Here is a 27,221-nt window from a genome sequence, read left to right on the forward strand (position 1 = left end):
ATGTTATGCCACAGGAGGTAGAACCCATTTCAAACTTTATATGCCTAATTTTACACAATTCCGTGGAAACATATGCTAATATCACCAGAGAACCGAATATTGGGATGCAATTTCATATGGGGCTACACGAAAACGTGAACAGATATACCTGAATGTCAACCATCCTAGGCACAATACAAACTATAACGCCAAAATAGAGATTTCAACGAGTGGCGAATGGCGCCAACGCCGCCTTACTTCATGTTGGATCGTTGCTTGTTATTGTTGAACTCTCTCTTCTTCTATCGTCCCGATACGAACAAAGGCTCCCCCGCTATTGTACAACAAAGGTAATATTGTTTACCAAATCTCCATTATTATTTATTATTAATAAAGCCCGGCTTTTATACTTACACTAACCCCACTATTGTTTTTATTTATACTATTTAATTTGGTTTGCATTGCAATTCCCCCTTTTCCCCGCCTTGGCGCAAACATTGGTCACTTCGTACCGGATTACGAGCTCTTGGTAAAAAGAAGTTAATCGTTACTTCTTTTTTGTCTATTTGCAAGTATCTTCGCGAACAAAAACAACAACATACACTTACATACTTATCGTCATTATCATCTCGTTTCCAGGTACGTACAAGAAATGGAAAAACAAGTAAAAAGCAGCTATGTTCCGGGCCAAATTTTTAATACCCTCCACCATTTAGAAGGAACTTGAAAATTAAAAAAAAAACTTGAAGACGTGGACCTGCTTACGAAATGTCATAGGCTGTAGTACCCATCACGAACTTCAAATACCAAATTAGAAACAATTCCGATCAATAATGTCGCTAAAATCATCAAAATACCGAATATCGGGATGTACCGTTATATAAGGGATATACGAAAACGTGAACTTACACACATAATCACTGCTTAAACGGTCAGACACACATAGGCGTATACATACATACGTTTGATGCAGACGTTTGATATTTTTTGTTTGGTCGTTGCATTACAGGTGAACCGTGATAAAACGGCCTGTAATATAATCAGGCATGTCACAAAATCGTATCGAAATGGTTTGAATTCGGTAGTTCAAAATCGTTCGTTTTTGTTTTAGCTTCTCCAGATTTCGTACGATTTGGTGAACTACGAATTCAGTGTAAATATGGCAACATTATATATTCAATATGGTTCAAAATTAGGGAAATGAAAGAACGAATAAATTAGGAATGAAAACAAAACACATTTGTTGTGTTCCAGAACAAACAAATGCTACAACGCGTTCCCGTACTCCAAAAACTAGCAAAACTTGCAGCTCTCTCTGGAAAACAATGGCGCTGAGTGGTGCACATTTCTGCTTATTTTAGCTACGTGAATTTGGCCGAGCAGAAATGTGCAAATAGTAAATTTGACATTTAATTGGCAGGGCTAACAAGGTTGAAAAATGTATTGATAGTTTCAATGTTCGCGCGTGACAACAAAAATGTAAAGAAAAAAGATGAACTTAAAAACTAAAGAAAAGCTAATATTTGTCGTGCAAAAAAACAAAAAGAGAAAATATGGGGCAAAAAAATTAAGCTTAAAATCAAAGATGTTTTGATTTTGTTTAGGTTGGCTGTCTTCCCAACTTGTGGCATTAAATCTTCTAGCAGACTTAACATTAATTTAACCGGCGCCTCCAACAATGTCAGCTTCTTCGGGGTTGGGATTTGAGAAAACTCCACCTCTAAATACTCTTCAACGCATTCTTAAAACAAAGCTTTCTAAATAAACAGCATTCAAAAATAATGATTAATTTTAACTTATTTTTAATACTCATTTTTTAGTTTTGGCGTCTTTGTGCACAAAGAAGCATGCAATTAATTCCTTAATTTCACTGAGCACATATTTGTTGAAAGAACACCCACCAGTTTTTGCATTTTTTATTGTGACACAATTTTTTTTAACGTATACTGTCCAGTCTGACCATGTCTTTTTCCACCCATTGCAATTTTTGGTGGGTTGTCCCGAGGAATTTTGTTTTTCAATAAGTTGTGATCAACTTATTTCGGCAACCACTCGATCACCTTTGACATGGCCCCTCGCTAGGTCGTGGTGGCTCTCCATAAAACTATGATAATTGTTTTTGGTGCCGAATTCCTGTGTCTGTCGCTTTAATATTAATTAATAATTAATTAAACAGCATTCCACAATATATATTTCACATATTTTATGAAAATTACATTTTTGTAAAAAACCTGTTTGTTTTGTTTTTTCTCTTTGCTTCAGTTTATTATTCGTAATACCAATGGTAGAAGAATACAGGTAAAAAATTTAATTTTTTTTTCAAATATAAGTATATATATTTTTTTGTTTTCTTATACGACGTTAATCGGAGGTTAATAAAATATGCGTTTTTAAAATTGCATTTAAATAGCTTTTCCTATTGTCCCAATAGCTGTGTCGATGCGTCTACCTGTATTCTTCTAGCATGGTAGTACCACATTGTTTGGTTTTCATAGATAAATAATTATTGTTTGAAGAAAATAGTGGTTTTTAAAAAAAAAACTGATGTGGCAACACTTTGTTAATAATTGACAATTGACGATTTGAAACCACTTTTGTTTTTGCTAGTGAAATTGTATTTTTATGGAAACTTGTGACTTTAAACCACTCTCAAAATACTTTTAAGTAATAAAAATGTTGTCTTAATGACAAATACACAATTAATTTTACATTTTTAATCTTTTTATTCAAAATAATTAGCAAATTAACAAATTAACAAATTAATTAGTTAACAAAGTGTTGCCAAATCACTTTTTTCGTCTAACAAAAAATATTCATCTGTGAAAACTAAACAATGTGGTTTTTCGAATAATAAACTGAGGCAAAGAGAAAAAAAACAAAACAAAAAGATTACACAAAAACGAATTTTGTACAAAAATATATCTTAAAATATGTATTGTGGAATGCTGTTGAATCAATTAATAATTAATTAATATATTAGGGACATGCACAGGAATTCGGTCCGAATCATCTCCCAAATTCCAATCAACACAAAAGATCAACGACCCTTTAATTTAATTTACTTATCTAAATAAATTCATTTCAGCAACACAGGTATGTACTAAAGGCCAGCACAAGACGAATTGTATGAATTATTCCTTTTGCGACACACTGACTTTGTCTACTCAATCATGCGCTATGTATTTGATAGGCAATGACAACCAACAACATCCCCCATTTTAATTCATGTGTGCCATTCGATCATGGCTGACTCGAATATTTGCATGGTGTTCTCCATAAATGCAGGACATCGACATAGGTAGCGATTGCGCTTTGCCTTCGTTACGTGTGTGTCTTTTTCGTTGGCAAATGTTTCATTTTTGTTGTTATTTTTTTGGTAGAACATTTTTGTATGTCACACTATTCAACATCCCCTTTTATTGGTCATTACATGTTATGACGATGGGTTTGAGTCTGACCGACATGACGAGACATCGAGCATTTGGTTGGATGTCACGTTTGATCAAACAGGGCATAACATAACGAGCGTTTTCTATCCATGGCATAAATCGAGAACATTGTCACACTTGCAGCCCTTCAGTATGTATCGTCGGTCGTTTTACAGCGCGTCCGTCCGTCCATTTGCCGTCGGTAAATTTAATTTTAACAAGTAAAAAAGCAGTAAGTTCGGCGGGCCGAACTTTGAATACCCTCCACCATTTGGAACAAATTAGGACATTTTCAAAAAATAAAAATAAAATCCATTAAAAATTCTGTTAAAATCTCGGAAGGTGCCGATATATGGGGGGGATAAACGATATTGTGGACCTGTATAGACAAATCTATGTCTAGGGATAAAGTACTCACAAATAACTCCTTATATATAACTTAAGACAATTCCGTTTAACAATGTGGCTAAAATCATCAAAATACCGAATATCGGGGGGTACCGTTATATTGGCGATGTACGATATCGTGGACCTATATAGACAATTCTCTTTCAGGGGGTAAAGTGCCCACAAAGAATTCCTCGTGTGGATATTTATACAATTCCATTAAAAAAATGTGGCTAAAATCATCAAAATACCGAATATCGGGGGTACCGTTATACGGGGGATATACGATATCGTGGACCTATATAAACAATTCTCTTTCAGGGGGTAAAGTGCACACAAATAACTCCTCGTGTGGATTTTCAGACTATTCTATTAGAAAATGTGGCTAAAATCATCAAAATACAGAATATCGGGGGGTACCGTTATATGGGGGCTATACGATATCGTGGACCGATATAGCCCATCTTCGAATTTGACCTGCCTGCAGACAAAAGAGAGATCTGGACAACATTTAAGCTTTCTATCTTAATTCGTTTAGCCTGTAGCGTGATTACAACAGACGGACGGGCATGGCTAAATTGAATCTTAGAATCTTACGCTGATCAAGAATATATATATATATATTAGTTGGGCCTAAAATGATTATTTCGATGAGTTACAAACGGAATGACATCATCCACACCAAATATGCCTGATGAGCCGCTTAACCAACGGCGAAACGCGTCGCATAGTGGTGAGTGTGTGATAGTGTCTATCTGGCTTTCCTTTTCACTGCAAATTTCAGATCATTAAGCTCGTCTCGAAAGAGAAAACAAACACATAAATCATAAAACATATGATCTTCGCCTTAACAAGGCAAAACTCAAAAATTCAGCCGAGCCTGGCTGTGGGATTTGAACCGCGGACCTCGGTGTGCAGCCAACTAGAAGTTGCCGTCTCTACGTTCAGAGCCATTAACCCGTCTTCCTAAAGCAGCACTAAAACAAGTGTATGCATTGGAAGCAATGTAGTTGTTGTGGACAAAAAATCCATCACTACAAAAACAAAAAAACTTTGCTGTGAAAAAGATCTGCCAATAGAACTTGAGTCGAACCTGGAGAGTTTCTAGTGTATAATTCGCATATGCTAATTTGCAATAAGTTCGAAATATATACTACTTTCCAGAGAACGGCCCTTGTAAGCCATCATCCACACCAAATATGCCTGATGAGCCGCTTAACCAACGGCGAAACGCGTCGCATAGTGGTGAATGTGTGATAGTGTCTATCTGGCTTTCCTTTTCACTGCAAATTTCAGATCATTAAGCTCATAACATATTATATTTTTAATCAAAAATTATTTAATTTTTTATAAAAAATTTTTGATTTAATTTTTTGTTGATGTCCGCTACCGATTGAAAACATGCATCTTACAGCCCGTGCACCCTACAGTCGGTTTTATTGACATTTTTAATATTTTTCGAATTTTTGATTTTTATATTGATATTTTTTTGTTGTAATCATCGATACTTTGCCATAGTTTGCAGGTATTCTACGATACACAGTAAACATTTTACGAAATTTGGAATACACTGAGAGAAATTTTGAGTTAATATTTAATTCTTTTCTTAAAATTTCTATATATTTGTGGTTTAATCACATTAAACTTCAATACTTTTCCCGTATCTACGATACTTTATTACGATTAGTCAACGACTAATTATAAAATCAGTGTATTTCTAATGAAACACATTAATTTTTCTTGAAGCATAACGAAGCATAATATTTTTGTGAAAAACTAACTTTTTTTTGGATTTTCACACAAATTATTCGACATTACGTGTCAATTTATTGAAATTAAAGCATTTAGTGCAAATTTTTCTATATTTTTATATTTCTGCTGTATTTTTGGTACAACTTTTTAAAGATTTTCATTTACAAATTGTTTTTCAATTGCTTTTCATTCTTGGTGTTTTTGCTACTTTTCCTGCAGTTTTCTAAAACAAAATACAGTATTCCACGAAAACTTTAGACATTTTTCTAATTTTTTCTGAATTACGTTCATTTATTTCTAGATTTGTTCATCCGAGCTACTGATGTTTTGGTTAAATTTGATGTCAACTTCAGTTCCCAACGTGACGATGAGTTCGATGTCTATATTTTAGAATTACAGGGAGCTGAGGTCAGAACGTTATGGGAAAAGGTGAAAACCGTTTTGAAAAGTGTCATAATTATTTTGCAGAAGAAGGCAGTTCAGGTGAGGACATCACTCCCGCTGACACTAAATACGATGTCGCATTGAGAAGTTATCTAAAAGTTTTAGCTTCCATCAATAGAAAGTTAGATGAACTTCGGGCTCCACCTAAGTCATCAATTGTTACATCGTCTCCTCAGGTTAGCGTAGGTAATAGGTCTATATGTCGTTCCGAGATTAATACAGTCAATCAGCCTAATCCTCTTTCCGAGGATAGAGCTTCGATTTTGAAGGCTCTACCTCATTCGCCAATATCTTATAACTCATCACTCATATCCTGTGGTGGTTATAATTCTAGTCATAGGTTGAATTCACCGCCTTGTGACATAGAAATATTTAATGGCGACTTTCTATCTTGGCCTGCAATTATAAACTTATTCTCGGCAGTGTATATTATACTGGCATTAGTGACATTGAACGTCTATGTCATTTAAACAATAAGACCAGTGGCGACGCCCATGACATCCTGGATAAGTTTTCACTTACCCAGAAAAACTTTAGTCTTGCATGGAAAACTCTAAAACAAACGTATGACAATCCACGTATTTTGGTGAACCACCAACTTAAGCTTTTATTTGACCTGTCTTATTGTTGTTATTTGACCTCGTCAAACCTCAAAGTAGTAAAAAAGTTCGTTCACATTTCAAGAACGCTGACACGAACCGATCCCCTACTTTTACGCCTTGTAATTCACCTTCGTTATGTAGGCCATCGCGAGCACCCTCCAATAAAACATGCATTCTATGTCCACGACAAATGCATCATATCAGAGCATGCCAACAATTTCTAAAACTTTCAGTTCCTGAAAGAATTAACACCATTAGGTGACAGAATTGTTTTTTAAATTGTCTGTCTCCTCAACATTTAGTCTATCACTGCAGTAGTCCATACTATTGTAGTAAATGTAGTAAAAGACATCACACTCTATTACATAGAGATAATTCCACGTCTTCGACTGCAGAAACTTCTGAAGTCAGGAACGTAGCTTTGTCCAATCAAGCCTCCATTTCGTCAGGTCTAGATTCCAGCTCTTCTAATAGGCAGGTATTTCATACCGCTCAAAGTCGAAATGTCCTATTAGGCACGGCAATGGTGAACATCGTTCACCTGGGTACCACGTATCCTGCCAGACCATTAATTGACCCTGCTTCAGTAGCTTCTTTTATTACAGATCGCTTACAGCACATACTAGGCATCGCCTCCACTACAACTGTTGCTATCATTTCTAGTATTAATCAGACAGTTTCGAATACGTCGAGCAAGTTGTGTTCAATTTGTATAACTTCTCCATTGGATGCTTTGCTTTCAATGGACTTTCTGCCCTGATTTTACCTTCCATCTCTGGCAATCTGCCTTCCTTTTCTGTCAATAGCGAATTCGTTTCTCGTTTGCCAAATCTACGTTTGGCTGATCCAAATTTGTTTAACAGTCACCCAGTTGACCTTCTGCTGGGAGCAGATCTTTATTTGAAGATTCTGCTACAGGGAATTCGCAATAATATATTAGGCTCCCTATTAGCACAAAATACGGTCTTTGGTTGGATCATTACTGGTTCTATTCACCCTCAACATCTATCAGTCTTCTCCGTTAATGTCAGTATATCTGACGAAGAAAACCTTGACAAGGTCCTTCTTCGTTTTTGGGAACTGGAGGAAGTTCTTAAACTTCCAATTTTGTCGCCCTCCGACCGGTTTTTTAAGGCAAATTATAAACCATAGATGCACAAAATGAACATTGCGCTTGTATGTGTGAGAGAAAACAAAATTGCACGTAAAGAAATTTTTGATTACAGCAAGCGGTCGATGCTTGCTTTATGAAAATAAAATGAAAATCGTATATATGTAATTGGGTTTCTAATTCGAATTATTTAGGAAAATATAAGTATGGAGGTTTTCCAATTAAAATATTAATTAAGCTAAAAATATATTGAATTTGTATGAAATAACTTCTTTTGTAATTTATTGCTTCAAGAAATGTTTGAATATGTTTATTTTACATTGAAGAATAATGTGTGAAAATGTAGATTTGTTTCAAAAAGAAGTAAATTTCAGTTGATTAGGGTTCAAGGGGTTTAAAAAATATACGTAATAATGTTATATACAGTTTGACTTAAAACAGGATGTTTTCCGATGACAATAAAAGGCACTGTACATTTCCAAAAGCATTAAAAAGCATAAAATAAGAACTCAACATATTCATATTTCCCTACGCATCCAGTCTCATTAAATCTGTCATTTGTTTTCTCTAAGTGTTCACGGCAAAGCAATGCGTGCACCACCCAGGCATGTGTGTATCCGTTGAAGTCTCATCAACGACTGAAAGCGAGAGAATAAAAATACACACGAACGCTACATCGACGAAAACGTAATATTTTGTGCATCTTAGTTATAAACGTACCACATGTCGGGATTCAGAGGGCAGGTACGTGGTCAGCCTTCCTCTCAAGACAGAGTTAGTTGGACAGGCAGACATAGCATTTTCCCGAAATAATTGCTTACGACAATTTCTTCGGAATGAGGCATCCCTTCTTCGAAAGCCACAAATCAAGGCAGTCTACGACCGAGTGGTCAATAAGTATTTAGATTTGGACCATATGAGGCCAGTACTTGCCGCGTCAACAAACTCTACGGTTTGTTACCTCCCCACCTTCCAGTAATAAATTCCGAAAAGCAGTCTACCAAGCTTCGAGTGGTTTTCAATGCCTCGAAAAAAACTTCCAACGGGAAAAGTCTTAACCCTGCTATGCAATTTGTATCATATATGAGACAACCACGTTTTTTTTTTCATTTTTTTCATATGTTATCTCCAAAAAAGTGGTAAAAGTCGCCATAATAAGTGAGACGACATAGCAATGAATAAGATCAAAGAAGAATTGAAAGCTTATGCGATAATATTTATTCTGAAATAACAGTTGTTTTGTGACATTCGTTGAAAAAGCACGTGTAATTTGGAAGCTGATATAAATCGTACGTTTTAATGTAGGTACTTCTGAAATCAGAGATTTAGTTTATATATCTTATTTGTAGTTTAGTATTTTCCATTATTAAGTTTGAGAATTTGGGAAATTTTAATTTTTTTTATTTCGGTTGCGCCATATATGATACATTATGCGTTTAGCAATAAAATAATGGTTGTAGCATATATGATACAACCACATATGTATATGCAATTTCACAGTAAAACAAGTTTAAAAAATTGTTTTTAGCTATAAACCATGTCAATTAAATCTAAATATTTAAATGACGAAATGATAACTAATTTGGTTAATCAATTTTCCGAGAGCGAAGATGATTTAGATTAGATGATAATAGTAGTGATGAGGAAGAATTTTTAGAAAACTTTAATCCTACAATAAGCGGATCACACACCGAGTTACCCGGGGATAATACAGAACCAGGCGATGATATAGACGATTTCGTTATAAATGATTTACCAATAACGTATTTGAACGAAAATGAAACCATTGGTCAATTCGCTGCAAACTCCAAAAAAGAAATTGAAGACTTGAAATGTAAATGTAGCAACATTTTGTGGAAAAATCAAAATCTTCAGCTATCACCAGAAACTGTACAGTTCAAGGGTAGTGAAACGCTCTCCGCAGAAATAATTTCGCTAAGTACTCCGTTGCAAATTTTTAAATATTTCTTCAACAATGAGCTTATGTCAAAATTGTTGAAGAATCGAATTACTATTCTGCTGAACTCAATATTGACAATCCAACAAAGATAAATGAAAAAGACTTGCAAGCATACATTGGAATTTGTACAATGACATCAATGCACCATGTGACAAATTTGCGCAGATACTGGTCACTGGAGGTTGGTAATTAAATTACAAAAGAAGAATTCTTCATTTCAATCGAAATTTTGAAAATGTACCACAAAATGACAAAACCACAAAAATACGTTCTGTTGTTCACGCTCTATTGGAAGGATTTGCGACGGTAGCAATGGAATAAAACCTTTCTGTAGACGAACAATTACGTTCAACAAAAGCTAAAAGTTACTTGAAGCAATACATGCCAATGAAACCCCATAAGTGGGGATATAAGCTCTTCGTTTTAAGTGGTGTCTCAGGCTTTACATATAAATTTGAAATTTTTACTGGCCAAGAGAATGAAGTAAGGTTGACTTCAGAAAACAATTTAGGGTCTGCTGCAAATGTTGTCATTCGACTTTTACGCGATGTTCCAAGAAATATGAATTACCGTGTTTACTTCGACAATTATTACACGACTTTGCCATTAGCTGTGGAATTACATAAAATCGGCATACTAAGCATTGGTACTGTACGGCGAAATATACTTCCATCGTGTAAGCTACCAACAGAGCGGTCCATGAAATTCCAACCCAGCGGAAATTGTCATGAGTTTGCATGTACCGTAGAAGGAGTAAATGTAAGTTCGGAAAGATATGAAATTAGTTCATTTTCTTTCGACCTGTTCTGGAAAGTTGCCAGTTCATTCTGCTAGAAGATATGACAGGAAGAATAAACGAGTGATTGAAGTGGAGTGCCCAAATATAGTAAAGATTTATAACATACACATGTGTGGTGTTGACCTACTTGATAGCCTTATTGGGCGCCATAAAATTAAACTCCGATCCAAGAAATGGTATATACGAATATTTTACCATTTACTGCATATTACAACAGTCAACTCGTGGATACTGTATAAACGCATTTCAAAAGAGCGAAATGAGAATAAAACTTTATCTTTAGCGGATTTCCGCATTGAAATCGGGGTAAGTTTATGTAGAATCGGCCAAACAGTGAAACCCCTTGGACGTCCATCGACTCGCGTGTCTCAAGAAATAGAAGCTAAGAAAATACAGCCTAACGCAGCTTTTTAGCTAGCTGGATGTTCAAGCTTATCTTATATTTATTGTGAAAAATGTAAAGTACATTTATGCCTCAATAAGGATCGTAAATGCTTTTCAGTTTTCCATGGCCATTAACAAAACGTGATATCACTTACTTATACAGAAATGTATAAATATCCTCTATAAAAACTTCTTGTATGTATGTATAATCAAAAATCGCTGCACACATACTACGTAGGTGCATGTACGTCGACGACGTGCTAATAGGATATCATGACTTGCGTACATCTTTAAATTCTCGCGATCGATTAAGATCTGCTCTTTCGTCCGCTAAATTTGAATTGAGGAAGTGGACAGCAAATGACCGTGATATTTTGCAAAATCTTCCTACGAAGATTTAATAGACGCCAAAGTTCTTTCCTTTGTGGAAGCTAGCAGTTCCAAGCCGTTAGGTATACGTTGGAATGCTCAGCTTGATTTGTTTTACTTTAGTGTGAATGCTCTCCCCACAAAAGCCCACTATACAAAACGAGAAACTTTGTCCACTATTGCCAAACTGTTCCATCCTTTAGGTTGGTTAGGCCGTAATTGTGATAGCTAAAATAGTTATGCAGAAAATCTGGACAGATAAAATCGGTTGGGATGATGCACTTCTGTCCACGACAGAACGTGATTGGCAAAATTTTGTGGATTGCTACCAGGATGTGAATTCCATTCAAGTTCCCCGGTGGGTTCATTATACGCCACTGACTGATTCTACGATCGTCCTCTCCTGGCTCAACAAAAGTCCATCTACGTGGACGACATTTGTTGCCAACCGTGTTAGCAAAATTCAGGAGATAACAGACATAGGAAATTGGCATCACGTGCACTCTGAAGATAATCCCGCTGATTTAGGTAGCCGGGGGATTTTGCCTTCCGAGCTCGCCTCCTCTAATCTTTGGTGGCAAGGACCACATTGGCTACGCCAAAATAGTTCTCATTGCAATTTATGCAATTTTCCTCTGCTTGTCACCGAAATTGAAATGCCTGCTGTCAAGACTCATGCCTCTTTATTTAATAATTATTGCGACCCCTTAGAAGATTTCTCTTCGTTAGATAAGGCTCTTCGAGTCCTCTCCTATGTTTTTAGATTTTTCCACCGGACTCATCCTGCCCATAGAGGACGATACATTTACAATGAGAAAGAGTTCTCTATTACCCTTAAATCCATTTCTGGATGAATTCGGGGTAATTAGGCTTAATGAACGCTTGTCGCAATCACCTACTCTGTCTTACACAGAACGGAATCCCATTATTCTGCCTCGCCAAAGTCGTTTCACGCACTTACTACTTCAATTCATACATGTTCTTTGCATCCACGGTGGAAATCAACTGATGTTACGCATTATTAGAATTGAATATTGGGTCCCACGAGTCACATCACTTATTTAAACCACCATTACTAAATGTAAAACATGTTTTTTGGACAAAAAACGGTCTTGCTCTCAGATAATGGCTGCTCTTCTCCGGAGAGAACGATATTATCTAGACCATTCACCACTACCGGAGTTGATTTTGCAGGTCTCTTTGATCTTAAGTCATTTACAGGAAGTTTTGCTAAAATCACTGAAGGCTACGTCTGTGTTTTTGTCTGCTACTTCTGATTTGTCTACGACAACATTTTTAGCAGCGTTTCATCGCTTTATCTCCAGACGTGGTTGTCCAAAAACCATTTTTTCTGATAATGGCACCAACTTCGCTAGAGCTTCAAGGGAAATCGAAAATAATTTTAAAATAGTTCTCCGTGAAAGTTGTACTAACTTGTGTTCCCCACTGCAGTATCAGGAACTTTCATGGCAATTTATTCCCACTGGCGCCCTCCATTTGGGTGGTCTATGGGAGGCCGCCGTAAAAAGTTCTAAGTTGCATTTTCGTAAGCAAGCTAAGAACTTCAAATTTACGTTTGAAGAGCGAAGAGCTTCTTCAGCAAATGTAACTCGATTATATTTAGTTCAAAAGTAACTAGTTTATATTTAGTTTCAAAGTAATGCAGGAATGGACAATTGTCCAATATCTAGCTCATCCCCATGTTAAAATGTTTAGTTGGCGTAAAGGAAATTAATCAAAAAATAACTAGTTTTTTAACTAATTTTAAGTTAGTTTTAAACCAATTTATTTTCCCGCAGGGAACACCATTACACAAATGACCAGCGAACGAAAATAAACTATTGGAAATGTTTGCCATCGTTCCGTTCTGTACCTTTCGAAGTACGAAACGAAACAACGCCGATATTAAGATAAGTAACATGTTTCTTATTTTGTACTGTTTTTGTAGATGATGAGTGGAAACAAAAACAGAACTGAAGTGTACTATGCTGGATGACGCAACATTGGAAACGAAAGGGTACAATACTCATTGCAAACGTTTCCAAAAGGCCTATTAAATAGGTCTTCCGATTAGCCCAGCAGATTTCACCCGTTCTGTCAAAATACATTTGTTCATATTTGGAATTCGCTGAAAAAAGACAAGCTGTCATCATAGAATGGGCCTGTCTGGTTATTTTCCTGCAGTAATTGTCCAGCAGTTTCTTACTTACCGAGTTTTGTTATCTTTTGCTAGAAAAAAAATGAAGTACACACAAAATGTAAAATGAGACGTAAAACTAAACAATTAAGGTGGGAATATATAAAATGCTTCTTTGACTGGCTAAAGTCATCGGTTGGCTTCTTCGGAAAAGAATAAAGGATCATCGGGTCAATATCGTACTAAATCAACATAAAACGCCTTCGTTCCTTTCCGAAGAAGTCAGCCGATTATCAAATATATGTTTTATATGTGCTTCTCCAAATATAAATCACCGGAAGAAGAAAAATAGCAAATGATTGCAACAAGAAATTTGTTACATAGGTATACAGACACACCTAATTCTGTTCTGGCTGCTTGACTGCACATGTGATTTTTTCTCCATTCCAAAGTACGAAGACGCAAGGGCAAAATGTAGCACACATTGTCAAAAATATGTTCATCGAAACGTTTTATTTTAAACAATTTGCTTAATTTTTTTACTATGCTCTTGTGCTTTGTTTCATATGTATTGCTTTGTTTTTCCCTTAGATGTTTACAAATTCGCCACAAAAAAGATAAACAGAGGCGAGTTCGAAGAAGTAAAACAGCTGATTTTTAGGCAATTCGCCCTTTACACGACCTAATGGTCCTTGCGTTTTCCTATATATAGCATTTTCAGATTAAATGAAACCTTTTGCAATTGAAATGAAACTTTTTGCAGCGGAAATTTTTATGGTTGTTTATTTTCCATGTAGTACATAATTTTATAGTTTTTTCTCTTTTTAAGGATTTTTTTGCTATACTTGTAGTAGCTACATTCGCTCGGTTGGAAACGAGTGATGATTAGCGCTTAAGTGTATTGATGTCTCTTGCCTTTTTTCTCTCTACCTAGCTTAACTGTTGTTCAGCTTAGTTGAGGGTCTAATTACTACTAAATTTAAATTATTATTATTATTTTTTTGTATATATATTACTATTCGTTGATTATTTTTGTTATTTATTCAGTTTTTTTTAGATTAATATTGTTATAGGCTGTTTTTATACTGTTGTATGTTAATATAAGATTTTGGCCATATTGGCTTATTTATATTGAATTGTATGAAATAAATGAAATGAAACCCTTTGCAGTGGAAATGAAACCTTTTGCCGTGGAAATGAAACCTTTTGCAGCGGAAATTAAACATTTTGCAGTGGAAATGAAACTTTTTGCAACCGAAATGAAAATTTTTGCAAATCAAATGAAAATTTTAGATTTATAGAAAGAAACATAACAAAACATTTTTATTTTTAGTAGGTTCAAAATTAAGTCATCTAATTATAACTAATATATAATTAAAGAGGAATTTTTATTGATAATTAATATCTATGTTTTATAGTATTATTTCTTAAATATTCAGCTCCCATAAAACAAAAGTGTAGATGCAGAAAGTTTAAAAAATGTTTTTCAAGGTCTTTTCTCCAAAAGACCCGAATTAGATACCTTTTAATAACCTTATCCATGATTCCGGGATGTTTCAATAAGGCATTACATTGTGTAAGCGATAGAGCGAATCATTCAATAGCCCAAATAGCAAGATAGCTCTATCTTCATAATCAATAAAACTGCGAAGCGGGAATCCTTTATTAGGTAAGAATAGTATACTATAACAATAAAACATTGTATTAAAACTTAATTTCGCATTTCAGTCCTACCCATACCTATAAAGGCCAAAATTTGTTTGATTTATTACAATAATTGAAAATTTAAGAAATAATATAAAAATGTAGATATTAATAATCAATAACAATTTTTTTAACTATATATTAGTTATAATTAATTGACTTAATTTTAAACCTACTAAAAATAAAAATGTTTTGTTATTTTTCCTTCTATAAATCTAAAAGTTTCATTTGATTTGCAAAAAGTTTCACTTCGGTTGCAAAAGGGTTAATTTCCGCTGTAAAAGGTTTCATTTCCACAGAAAAAGGTTTCATTTCCACTGCAAAAGGTTTCGTTTCCGCTGCAAAAAGTTTCATTTCTATTGCAAATGGTTTAATCTGAAAATGCTATATTAACTTATTGCAAATAATGTACAAATTAAAAGTTAAAATTATTCCTTTTTATTCATTTATTTGACCATCATACAATTTAACAAGTAAAAAAGCTGTAAGTTCGGGCGGGCCGAACTTTTAATACCCTCCACCATTTGGTACAAATTTGTGCAATTCCAAAAAAAAAAAAATAAATAAATAAATAAAATCCGTGAAAAATTCTGTTAAAATCTTAAAAATACCGAATGCCTGTACGACGACGTGGACCTGCATAGGCAACTTTTGTCATAAGTTATTACAATATTTAAATGCGAAACTTGAAGAAAAATCTGTTTATGATGTAGCTAAAATCGTCAAAATACCGAATATAGGGGGTACCGTTATATGGGGGCTATACGAAGACGTGGACCTGCACAGACAATTTTCTGGCATGGGCTAAACTATCCATTACGAACTTTACATGCGAAATTTGAAATAATTCCGGTAAATAATGTCGCTAAAATCATCAAAATACCGAATATCGGGGGGTACGGTATATGGGGGCTATACGAAGACGTGGACCTACATGGCCCATTTTCTGTTTTATGCTGCAGTATCTATTACAAATTTCAAATACCAAATTTGGAACGATTCCGTTAAATAATGTCGCTAAAATCATCAAAATACCGAATATCGGGGGGTACAGTTATATGGGGGCTATATGAAGACGTGGACCTACATGGCGCATTTACGAACTTAACCTGCCTACTGGAAAAATATACATGTGTGCAAAATTTTAGCCTTTGTTCGAAAGATAGCGGGATTACAACAAACAGACAGACGGACATGACTAAATCGTCTTAGAATTTTACGCTGATCAAGAATATATGGAGGGCTCACTGCTATACCGAACCAAGTCATGAAAAATAAAAAATGCCGAAACTAGTGCCAATGTCCCCGCATGTGGCAAATCTATTTACTCTGCAAAGCACAATGTCAAAAAGTGCTTCGTTCCAAAGATAACGGTAAAAAACCTAAGTCAACGACTGTCCTTTTCGTTTTTATTCAAAGCAAAAATGAACCAAGTCAATGTGTTTCACTTTGAATCAGTACTATTAGTGAGCAAGTGCATATTGCCGTTCATTTTTCAGCAATATTAAAAAAACCAGTACCCTTACACCACTTTGCTAATTTAGTAGAGCTGCGCATAACAATTAAAATTTTTGATGTGAGAATTCAATCATACACGCTATGATTATAATTAAAATTTAAGGTTCAAAGGACTAAATATTCCGAAGCATTTGCATCTTTTAAATTCGGACTTGTATTGCCCATTTGCACAATTAATTTGAAATCGGATAAAAGTATATATGGGAGCTATATCCATATATAATAATATATTTCTGAGCTGTATTTGATATATTTCCCCAAATATTGTTGTTACAGAGTGCATATTACGGCTGCGGAGGACAAAAATAACAAACCGGATTAAAAATATATATGGGAGCTATAGCAATATCTGAACCGATTTCGATCAAATTTGGCATACTTATTTCCAATCTAATCGTACGTGCAAAATTCCATACTATTCGGGCAGATATTACACGTTTGGTGCACAATAAAAGGCAAATCGGACGAAGAAATATATGGCAGCAATATCTAAATGTTGACCGATTTCAATAGGGTTCGTCCTTGGGCCAAACAAATGATTTGTGCAAAATTTCATCTGGATAGGGCAATAAATGCGAACTGTACTTTGTTTACAAAAATACATGGACAGACGGACGGACGCACATGCATAAATCGACTCAGAATGTGATTCTATGCAGATCATCAAAAGGAGCTATGGGTCTATTTCGTTTCCTTTTACCTGTTAGAAACAAATGCACAAAGACATAATACCCTTGTGGTGTAGGGTATAAAAACTAGTTAAAAGGTATGTATACCCTCAGCCATAGTACGTGGAGGGTATAGTATGGAGGGCATATTGAGTTTGTCATTCCGTTTGTAACACCACGAAATATAAATTTTAGACTCTACAAAGTATATATATTCTTGATCAGCATAAAATTCAATGTCGGTTTTGCGATGTCCATCAATCGGTGGAAATCACTCTAGCTTCCGAGCCAATTGAGGTAGGTTGATAAAAGTTTACTCAGATGTGTGTTTGGTCTACAGGGCGTTTGGTATTGAAAATGATCGGTATTTTGGTGACTTTCGTATTTCGTATTCAGAAATTTGATGTTTTTGCGATATTATTTAACGGATGTTTTCCAGTTTCCCATTTAAATATTGTAATGGACTATGACAAAACTTGCCTGTGCAGGTCCACGTTTTCGTATAGACCCCATATTACGGTAACTCCCTATATTCGCTATTTTTATAATTTTTAAAAGTATAATCGTTTTGAAAAGATGAATAATCCCGGCAAAGTGGAAGCACAATGTGCGTAAGCTTCGCTGCAACAGTGGAAAAGCATACACAAATCAGAAGGGTCTTACGATTTCCGCAAAAACGTTTATACCTAATTATGATTGTGGATGCAAAATAAAATGTAACAGCCAGGTGAATGAATCTGACAGAGAAGTCATTTTGGAAACTTGCAGATTATGCAAAATAAAATGTATTTTTATTATAAAGTATTCAGCACGAAATTCTATTTACATTTTAAGTCTCCGAATAAGGATACCTGTCGAATTTGTGATGGACTTGACATAAGAATAAAATTCGATGGAGAAGAAACTACAAATTTAATTTGGCAACAGGAACTTCATTTAAAAGCAGCACAGCTAGCTCGAGACTCACTGAATACAGAAGTACCATCTGATGAACACTATATCTGTACTTTCGACCTTAAAAAAGCATTGCCTTTTCCAAAGCTATCGACATCAGTTGCTTATTACAAGCGGAACATCAACTATATTTAGTCATATAGCGAACACTTTATTATATTTTGTTGACTTGGTTCGCTTTAGATATGAAACATTCAAATTTTATTCAGAATAATAATGAACCAAAGTAGATTTTTTTGTTTTTAAATATTTTTTAAGTAATATATTTATATATTTTTGTTTTTAAATTTATATCATTAGTTAATTTTGAATATAGACTTTTACATTTTCTTTTAGTAGACTGAAATATTCCTTCTAGAAATTAATGACAGTGCATTTACTTTACCTCTAAATATCTTCGAATTATGTTTTTATGACTTAGTTCGGTATAGCTGTGAACCCTTCATATATACTTTGTTGGGTCTGACATGAGTATTTCGAGGAGTTACAAACGGAATGACAAAATTAATTACTAATTACTCAATTGCTAGATCAAGGTATACTATAGAAGCTCGTAGATCCTACAAAGATTATCTAAATACAGTGAAAAAGAAAACATTCTAATCGTTATACAAAGTCCTTTTACGATTTTATAAATTTAATTAAAAAAGAAAAACCTGTTCTTGTTCTTGTATATTAAAATTCGATAATAATGAATATGTTTCCGATACTGAAATCGCTGAATGTTAGCGAAGTTTTTCGCGCCTAACTATTCTTATGGCAATTATCCATATAAATTACCAGAAATTCATGAATTAACCATGCCATACTTTATGTTTCAAGAAGTTTCAAAAGGTTTACGTGGTTTAAAAGCAGTAAAAAGTCCGATAGTTTTGTGCGAAGGATGTCATTCTAAATATATCGATGTTCCTTCTGGCGTTCCACAAGGAAGTCATATTGGCCCAGTTCTATTTATATTATTGTAAATGATCTACCAGATTCAATTGAGTATTCTAAATTAATAATGACTTATAAATGTCTAATAAATGTTGACTTACTGATGTTGTTACTGTTGACATTGCGATGGCCAATGGCATGGGGTTGAATTTAAAAAATGTAAGGATATGTGTTTTTTTAAGTCTTACCACATATTAAATCATAGTTTAAATGGATATGTGTTATCAACAGTACATTCCTTTACTGATCTGAGGCTTTGGATGGGTCCCAAATTATTCGGTGTCTTAGACTTAGTATTAGAATATGGTTCCTCTGTGTGGGATCCTCAATATACTCTTTATTCCGATAAAATCAAATAACTACAGAAGCAATTCCTGCTGTTTGCGTAAAAAGGTTTAAATTGAAAGGTTTAATTGGAACAATGTGCTCGAGTTAATGCAAAAGTTGACAATAAGAAATAATGTTGGTCCACTCATGACATTAAGGATTTATCACTTCCTACATATTCCGTTCCTGCCAAGACTGCTACTGGCAAACCCCAACCTGTTCAAAAACAGTATCTATCGACGTGAAAATGACGTTTTCGGCCAGGTTTGCATCAGAAATAACGGTTGATGATATCAGTTATAATATAAAATCAAAAATTGAGGGAGATTACTCTTTGAGGAGTTAAAAGCTTCGTTCTGCATTTTCGTCAAGTAGATCTTCTTTAAAAAAACTTCTCGTATGACTTTCTGACCTGCTAGGGCAATTTTTCCCCACGTCTCACATTCCCACCTCTGCCGACCGAGGGGACGACCTCCCTTTACGAAGGGATCGCGTATACATCATGATCCGCATCATAATGGGAATTTAGTAGAAAATTCAGAATCTAATTAATCAGCTAGTTTGTCAAATAATAAAACATGTATTTTAATTGTTTAAAAATAACATTATTCTAAATTTAATAACATCTAAACTCATACCAAAATCTACATTACAGTACACAGAATTAGAATCAACATACATTTTACTAAGAGGTTCGTCCATTGAATAATTCGTGCGGTGAAAATCGGTATATAAAAATTGGTAGTTTCTACTAGATATAAACGGAATATTATTTCTAATAGATGAGATTAGGAAATCTGAAGGTATGTTACCATTTAATATTTTTAGTACAAACATGGAGTTCAACATAGTACGTCTGATTTTATGTGTAGGCAATCTAATTAATTTTAGTCTGCTAGCATAAGAAGGCAAAACAAAATCACTATTCCAATGTAAACCTCGTAAGGCAAATAGCAGAAATTGATTTTGCACGGATTCTATTTTATCTGAGTATATTGCATATTGAGGATCCCATACAACAGAACCGTATTCTAATATAGGTCTAACAAGACACGTAAATAACTGTTTTGTTATATATGGATCAGAAAATTCATTGTCCCACCGTTGAACAAAACCTAAAACACCATTTGTTTTATTTACCATTGTTATTACATGGCTATTAAAATTTAATTTTGGATCCATCAAGAGGCCTAGATTATATTGCAATATCAGAGAAGAAGATCTGGAGAAGCAATTGGCTTACATTTGCTTAAATTTAACTCCATACAATTTAACCTGCACCATTGAAAAAGCCTATCTAAATCGTTTTGAAGTAAACTAGCATGTTTATCACAATTATGGGAAATGAATAATTTGACATCATCTGCGTAAATTAACAATTTCGAGTAATTTATGGAATTAGGTAAATTGTTGATAAACAAATGAAAGAGGACCAGTCCAAGGTGACTTCCTTGCAGAACACCCGGTGGAACGTTAATCGTTTTGGATAGATACCCTTCAAACAAAACTAGTTGTGATCTATCTTGTAAGTAAGATGATATCTATCTGACTAAGTTTGTGTTGAAACCTATATAATTTAATTTATATATTAGGAGTTCATGGTTAACCCTATCAAAAGCTTTACTAAAATCAGTATAAATTGTATCAGTTTGTTTACGCTAAACAAATCCTTTTATTACTGTTGGCGTAAATTGTATAAGAATTGTTTTAGTTTTCGTAGTAGACCATGCTGATATGGACTCAATATAGATTGAATTTTCAGTGAAATTACTGCAGTAATTAATTTTTCGGAAAATTTTGGAATGACACGTAATTTTGCAATTCTTCTATAATTTGACACATTAGTAAGACTACCAGACTTATGTAAATGTATAAGATTTTTTCCAGAAAGTAAGAAAGTGACCAAATTTAAGTGAATAATTAAACAATATAGTTAGAGGAAGTGCTAATGTTTCTGAACAATATTTAAGAATTATATTAGGTATGACATCCGGTCCTGCACATTTAATAGATTTTAAACTACGAAGACTATTGGACACCTCCTGACGTTGTAGAAAAGGCATACAAATTTTATCAGCCCGTGATAACCTATACGAATCTTTAATTTGTGGCAAAAGATCTGCAAAACATTCAGCAATATCTGTGCCTGTGACAAATTCTTTATTGTTATATTTCAATACTGAGGGATTTGAGGAAACTTTTCGTTTTAGATCAACAAAATAATAAAAATATTTAGGATTGGATTTAAAATTATTTTTAATCTTTTCTAGGTAAAGATTATACAATCTACGAGACTCTAAAGTATATTTAGATTTAGCAACAGAGTAATTAGTATAGTCTATTGTCAAGCCTGATTTTTTATATTTACGAAAAAGCTTATTTTTAGAATTTTTTAAACTTGATAACTCAGGGGTTATTCATGGATCTTTATTTGAATTTTTAACTCTGGTGGTTGGAACACATTCTAGTTTAAATCTATTTAAAATATCATAAAATTTATCAATCACATATTCTAGATCTTTATGGCTGTTATACAGGCACACAGAAGCCCAATTTACGGAGGAAATGAGGGTTTTAAGTTTTCGAAAATTATTTTTTTTTTTTTTTGTAATTAAGGACAGTTTTAAATGAGTCAGACTGACTTTCTTCAATTACATAACTGTGAGTCATGGAGATATATAAAGTTGGATGGTATATATCTTCAGAATCAAAGCTTCAGAAACTGGCATTGGAAGCCACCTAATGGAAGACATATTAAAATCACCAAGGATCAGGATGCGATCGGAATCTTTCATTTTTGCAGTGATTACGTTTATTGCTGATAAATGCTGATTATAAATGTCAAGTGAAGATGAAGGTGGAATATAAGAGGAAGTTACAAACAATTTAGATTTGCCCAATTCAATGGAAACGCCAACAAATTCTATATCAAGAAAACCATTTAGATCAATATAATTAGTGGTATATTTGGTATCAACTGCAATAAGGACGCCACCACCTTTTTACAAACACGATCTTTTCAAATATTTGATATTTTGAACATAAAATTTCACTATTTAATTTAGATGTTTTTAACCAAGCTTCGGAGAAAACCAATACATTATAATTGAAACCAATGCTATCAGTATATAAAGTGGTTAATTTAGTATAAAGCCCCCTTACATTCTGATAGCAAATAGAAAATGAGTCATTTAGTTTTTTGGCACCGAATCTGGACTAAGAGGGAAATGAGCTAAATTATCGGATCTCTCCAGAAATTCTTTAATAAATGCCCTAGCAGGCCATAATTCTTTTAAAATCAACTGTACAAAAATATTTTCAGGCACAACGATTTTGAAAGAATATACTTTCAGAAAATGCAGATCGGAGCTTATAACATCTCAAAAAGTAATCTCCCTCAATTTTCGATTTTATATAATAGCTAATGTCATCGGCCGTTGTTTCTAGTGCAAACCTTGTTACAAATATCATTTTCATGGCGGGAGCCATAAACAATGATCTTTGGACAGGTTGAGTTTTGCCAGTAGCAGTCTCGGGACGATCACTAGTGATAAGTGAAGGAAGTGATAATTCCTGTATGTCACGAGTAGATTGTGAGGTTTTCTTATACCGCTGTTAACTACCGGAACTGGGTTTGTAACAACGCGGGCATACGACTGTTCACGTCTAGTCTCAGTTGTATCAGTGATATTAACTGAAACCGGTTGTGGAACAGTGTTCTCCACAGAAACTATTGCTTTGCGACTAGGCGTTCCCTTAATTGGTGCATTTTTTCGTAGCCCTTTTGCGTTTCTGGCCAGAAACATACGGTGACGACACAAACTCATCTAATTCTTGATATTTCTTAAAAAATGTAGAGAGTTTCTCAAATCGGAGTGATAGTGAGGAAAAATCTTTTTTCATCGATGTCAATTCCGACTGCAAATCCTGTACAAAATTGTAAAAGTCTGCAGAGAGTTTCCTACATTGCACACAACACCAACATTATTTCTAATTATGTCTACGACTTTTGTATTAATCCTAGCACATTTTGCATGCCATTGATGAAGATAAAACCAACAGGTAACACACAATTCATCCTCAGCAACAATATTACACAATTCAAAAGGGCACGACATTTTATTTATTTTAATTATAACTATTTCTTTTTTATATATACAAATTACAACTTTATTTTTCAAGATTAGATCTGTAGCTGGATTTTTTTATTTATTTATTTTTTTTTATGTTGGCAACTTTTTTGAGATTGCAAACAAAACAAGAAGATATGTTACAACAAATAATTATCTAATGTAAAAAAAAAAACAGGATAAAAGGGAGAATGTAAAACTACACAATTTGAAAATTGATATTACTTTGAAACAAACGCTGAATGTTAGCGAAGTTTTTCGCGCCTAACTTCTTATGGCAATTATCCATATAAATTACCAGAAATTCATGAAGTAACCATGCCATACTTTATGTTTCAAGAAGTTTCAAAAGGTTTACGTAGTTTAAAAGCAGTAAAAAGTCCGATAGTTTTGTGCGAAGGATGTCATTCTAAATATATCGATGTTCCTTCTGGCGTTCCACAAGGAAGTCATATTGGCCCAGTTCTATTTATATTATTTGTAAATGATCTACCAAATTCAATTGAGTATTCTAAATTATTAATGACTTATAAATGTCTAATAAATGTTGACTTACTGATGTTGTTACTGTTGACATTGCGATGGCCAATGGCATGGGGTTGAATTTAAAAAATGTAAGCATATGTGTTTTTTTAAGTCTTACCATATATTAAATCATAGTTTAAATGGATATGTGTTATCAACAGTACATTCCTTTACTGATCTGAGGCTTTGGATGGGTCCCAAATTGAAAAGGTTTAAATTGAAAGGTTTAATTGGAACAATGTGCTCGAGTTAATGCAAAAGTTGACAATAAGAAATAATGTTGGTCCACTCATGACATTAAGGATTTATCACTTCCTACATATTCCGTTCCTGCCAAGACTGCTACTGGCAAACCCCAACCTGTTCAAAAACAGTATCTATCGACGTGAAAATGACGTTTTCGGCCAGGTTTGCATCAGAAATAACGGTTGATGATATCAGTTATAATATAAAATCAAAAATTGAGGGAGATTACTCTTTGAGGAGTTAAAAGCTTCGTTCTGCATTTTCGTCAAGTAGATCTTCTTTAAAAAACTTCTCGTCAATTTTTTTTCTTTGTTTTATCGAACGTTCCCACGTCTCACATTCCCACCTCTGCCGACCGAGGGGACGACCTCCCTTTTACGAAGGGATCGCGTATACATCATGATCCGCATCATAATGGGAATTTAGTAGGAAATTGAAAACCAGCTACAGAATCGAATTAATCAGTTAGTTTGTCAAATAATAAAACATGTATTTAATTGTTTAAAAATAACATTATTCTAAATTTAATAACATCTAAACTCATACCAAAATCTACATTACAGTACACAGAATTAGAATCAACACACATTTTACTAAGAGGTTCGTCCATTGAATAATTCGTGCGGTGAAAATCGGTACATAAAAATTGGTAGTATCTACTAGATCTAAACGGAACATTATTTCTAATAGATGAGATTAGGAAATCTGAAGGTATGTTACCATTTAATATTTTTAGTACAAACATGGAGTTCAACATAGTACGTCTGATTTTAAGTGTAGGCAATCTAATTAATTTTAGTCTGCTAGCATAAGAAGGCAAAACAAAATCACTATTCCAATGTAAACCTCGTGAGGCAAATAGCAGAAATTGATTTTGCACGGATTCTATTTTATCTGAGTATATTGCATATTGAGGATCCCATACAACAGAACCGTATTCTAATATAGGTCTAACAAGACACGTAAATAACTGTTTTGTTATATATGGATCAGAAATTTCATTGGCCCACCGTTGAACAAAACCTAAAACACCATTTGTTTTATTTACCATTGTTATTACATGGCTATTAAAATTTAATTTTGGATCCATCAAGAGGCCTAGATCGACAAATGAATCTACAGTTGATAATGAATGACCGTCAATATTATATTGCAATATCAGAGAAGAAGATCTGGAGAAGCAATTGGCTTACATTTGCTTAAATTTAACTCCATACAATTTAACCTGCACCATTGAAAAAGGCTATCTCAATCGTTTTGAAGTAAACTAGCATGTTTATCACAATTATGGGAAATGAATAATTTGACATCATCTGCGTAAATTAACAATTTCGAGTAATTTATGGAATTAGGTAAATTGTAGATAAACAAAAGAAAGAGGACCGGTCCAAGGTGACTTCCTTGCAGAACACCCGGTGGAACGTTAATCGTTTTGGATAGATACCCTTCAAACAAAACTAGTTGTGATCTATCTTGTAAGTAAGATGATATCTATTTGACTAAGTTTGTGTTGAAACCTATATAATTTAATTTATATATTAGGAGTTCATGGTTAACCCTATTAAAAGCTTTACTAAAATCAGTATAAATTGTATCAGTTTGTTTACGCTAAACAAATCCTATTATTACTGTTGGCGTAAATTGTATAAGAATTGTTTTAGTTTTCGTAGTAAACCATGCTGATATGGACTCAATATAGATTGAATTTTCAGTGAAATTACTGCAGTAATTAATTTTTCGGAAAATTTTGGAATGGCACGTAATTTTGCAATTCCTCTATAATTTGACACATTAGTAAGACTACCAGACTTATGTAAATGTATAAGATTTTTTCCAGAAAGTAAGAAAGTGACCAAATTTAAGTGAATAATTAAACAATATAGTTAGAGGAAGTGCTAATGTTTCTGAACAATATTTAAGAATTATATTAGGTATGACATCCGGTCCTGCACATTTAATAGATTTTAAACTACGAAGACTATTGGTTGTAGAAAAGACATACAAATTTTATCAGCCCGTGATAACCTATACGAATCTTTAATTTGTGGCAAAAGATCTGCAAAACATTCAGCAATATCTGTGCCTGTGACAAATTCTTTATTGTTATATTTCAATACTGAGGGATTTGAGGAAACTTTTCGTTTTAGATCAACAAAATAATAAAAATATTTAGGATTGGATTTAAAATTATTTTTAATCTTTTCTAGGTAAAGATTGTACAATCTACGAGACTCTAAAGTATATTTAGATTTAGCAACAGAGTAATTAGTATAGTCTATTGTTAAGCCTGATTTTTTATATTTACGAAAAAGCTTATTTTTAGAATTTTTTAAACTTGATAACTCAGGGGTTATTCATGGATCTTTATTTGAATTTTTAACTCTGGTGGTTGGAACACATTCTAGTTTAAATCTATTTAAAATATCATAAAATTTATCAATCACATATTCTAGATCTTTATGGCTGTTACACAGGCACACAGAAGCCCAATTTACGGAGGAAATGAGGGTTTTAAGTTTTCGAAAATTAGTTTTTTTTTTGTAATTAAGGACAGTTTTAAATGAGTCAGACTGACTTTCTTCAATTACATAACTGTGAGTCATGGAGATATATAAAGTTGGATGGTATATATCTTCAGAATCAAAGCTTCAGAAACTGGCATTGGAAGCCACCTAATGGAAGACATATTAAAATCACCAAGGATGCGATCGGAATCTTTCATTTTTGCAGTGATTACGTTTATTGCTGATAAATGCTGATTTTAAATGTCAAGTGAAGATGAAGGTGGAATATAAGAGGAAGTTACAAACAATTTAGATTTGCCCAATTCAATGGAAACGCCAACAAATTCTATATCAAGA

The 27,221-nt window shown here is 33.9% G+C and overlaps 1 protein-coding gene across 3 annotated transcripts in view; it reads right to left on the minus strand.

Moving 5' to 3' along the window:
* The window catches only part of LOC101896714 (beta-parvin), a 39,229-nt gene that overhangs the window by 5,409 nt on the left and 6,599 nt on the right, over positions 1 to 27,221 (minus strand). For 2 of the 3 annotated variants that reach the window (XM_059118511.1, XM_059118512.1), the window contains exon 2: positions 13,426 to 13,444. The exons of the other annotated variant lie outside the window; for it this stretch is intronic. In XM_059118511.1, coding sequence (XP_058974494.1) covers positions 13,426 to 13,444 — 19 coding nt within the window. The remainder of the gene's footprint in view (positions 1 to 13,425; positions 13,445 to 27,221) is intronic. 3 annotated transcript variants of the gene reach the window in all.

This window comes from Musca domestica, unplaced genomic scaffold (assembly GCF_030504385.1).
Source record: "Musca domestica strain aabys unplaced genomic scaffold, Musca_domestica.polishedcontigs.V.1.1 13, whole genome shotgun sequence".
Classification (NCBI taxonomy): Eukaryota; Metazoa; Arthropoda; class Insecta; order Diptera; family Muscidae; genus Musca; species Musca domestica.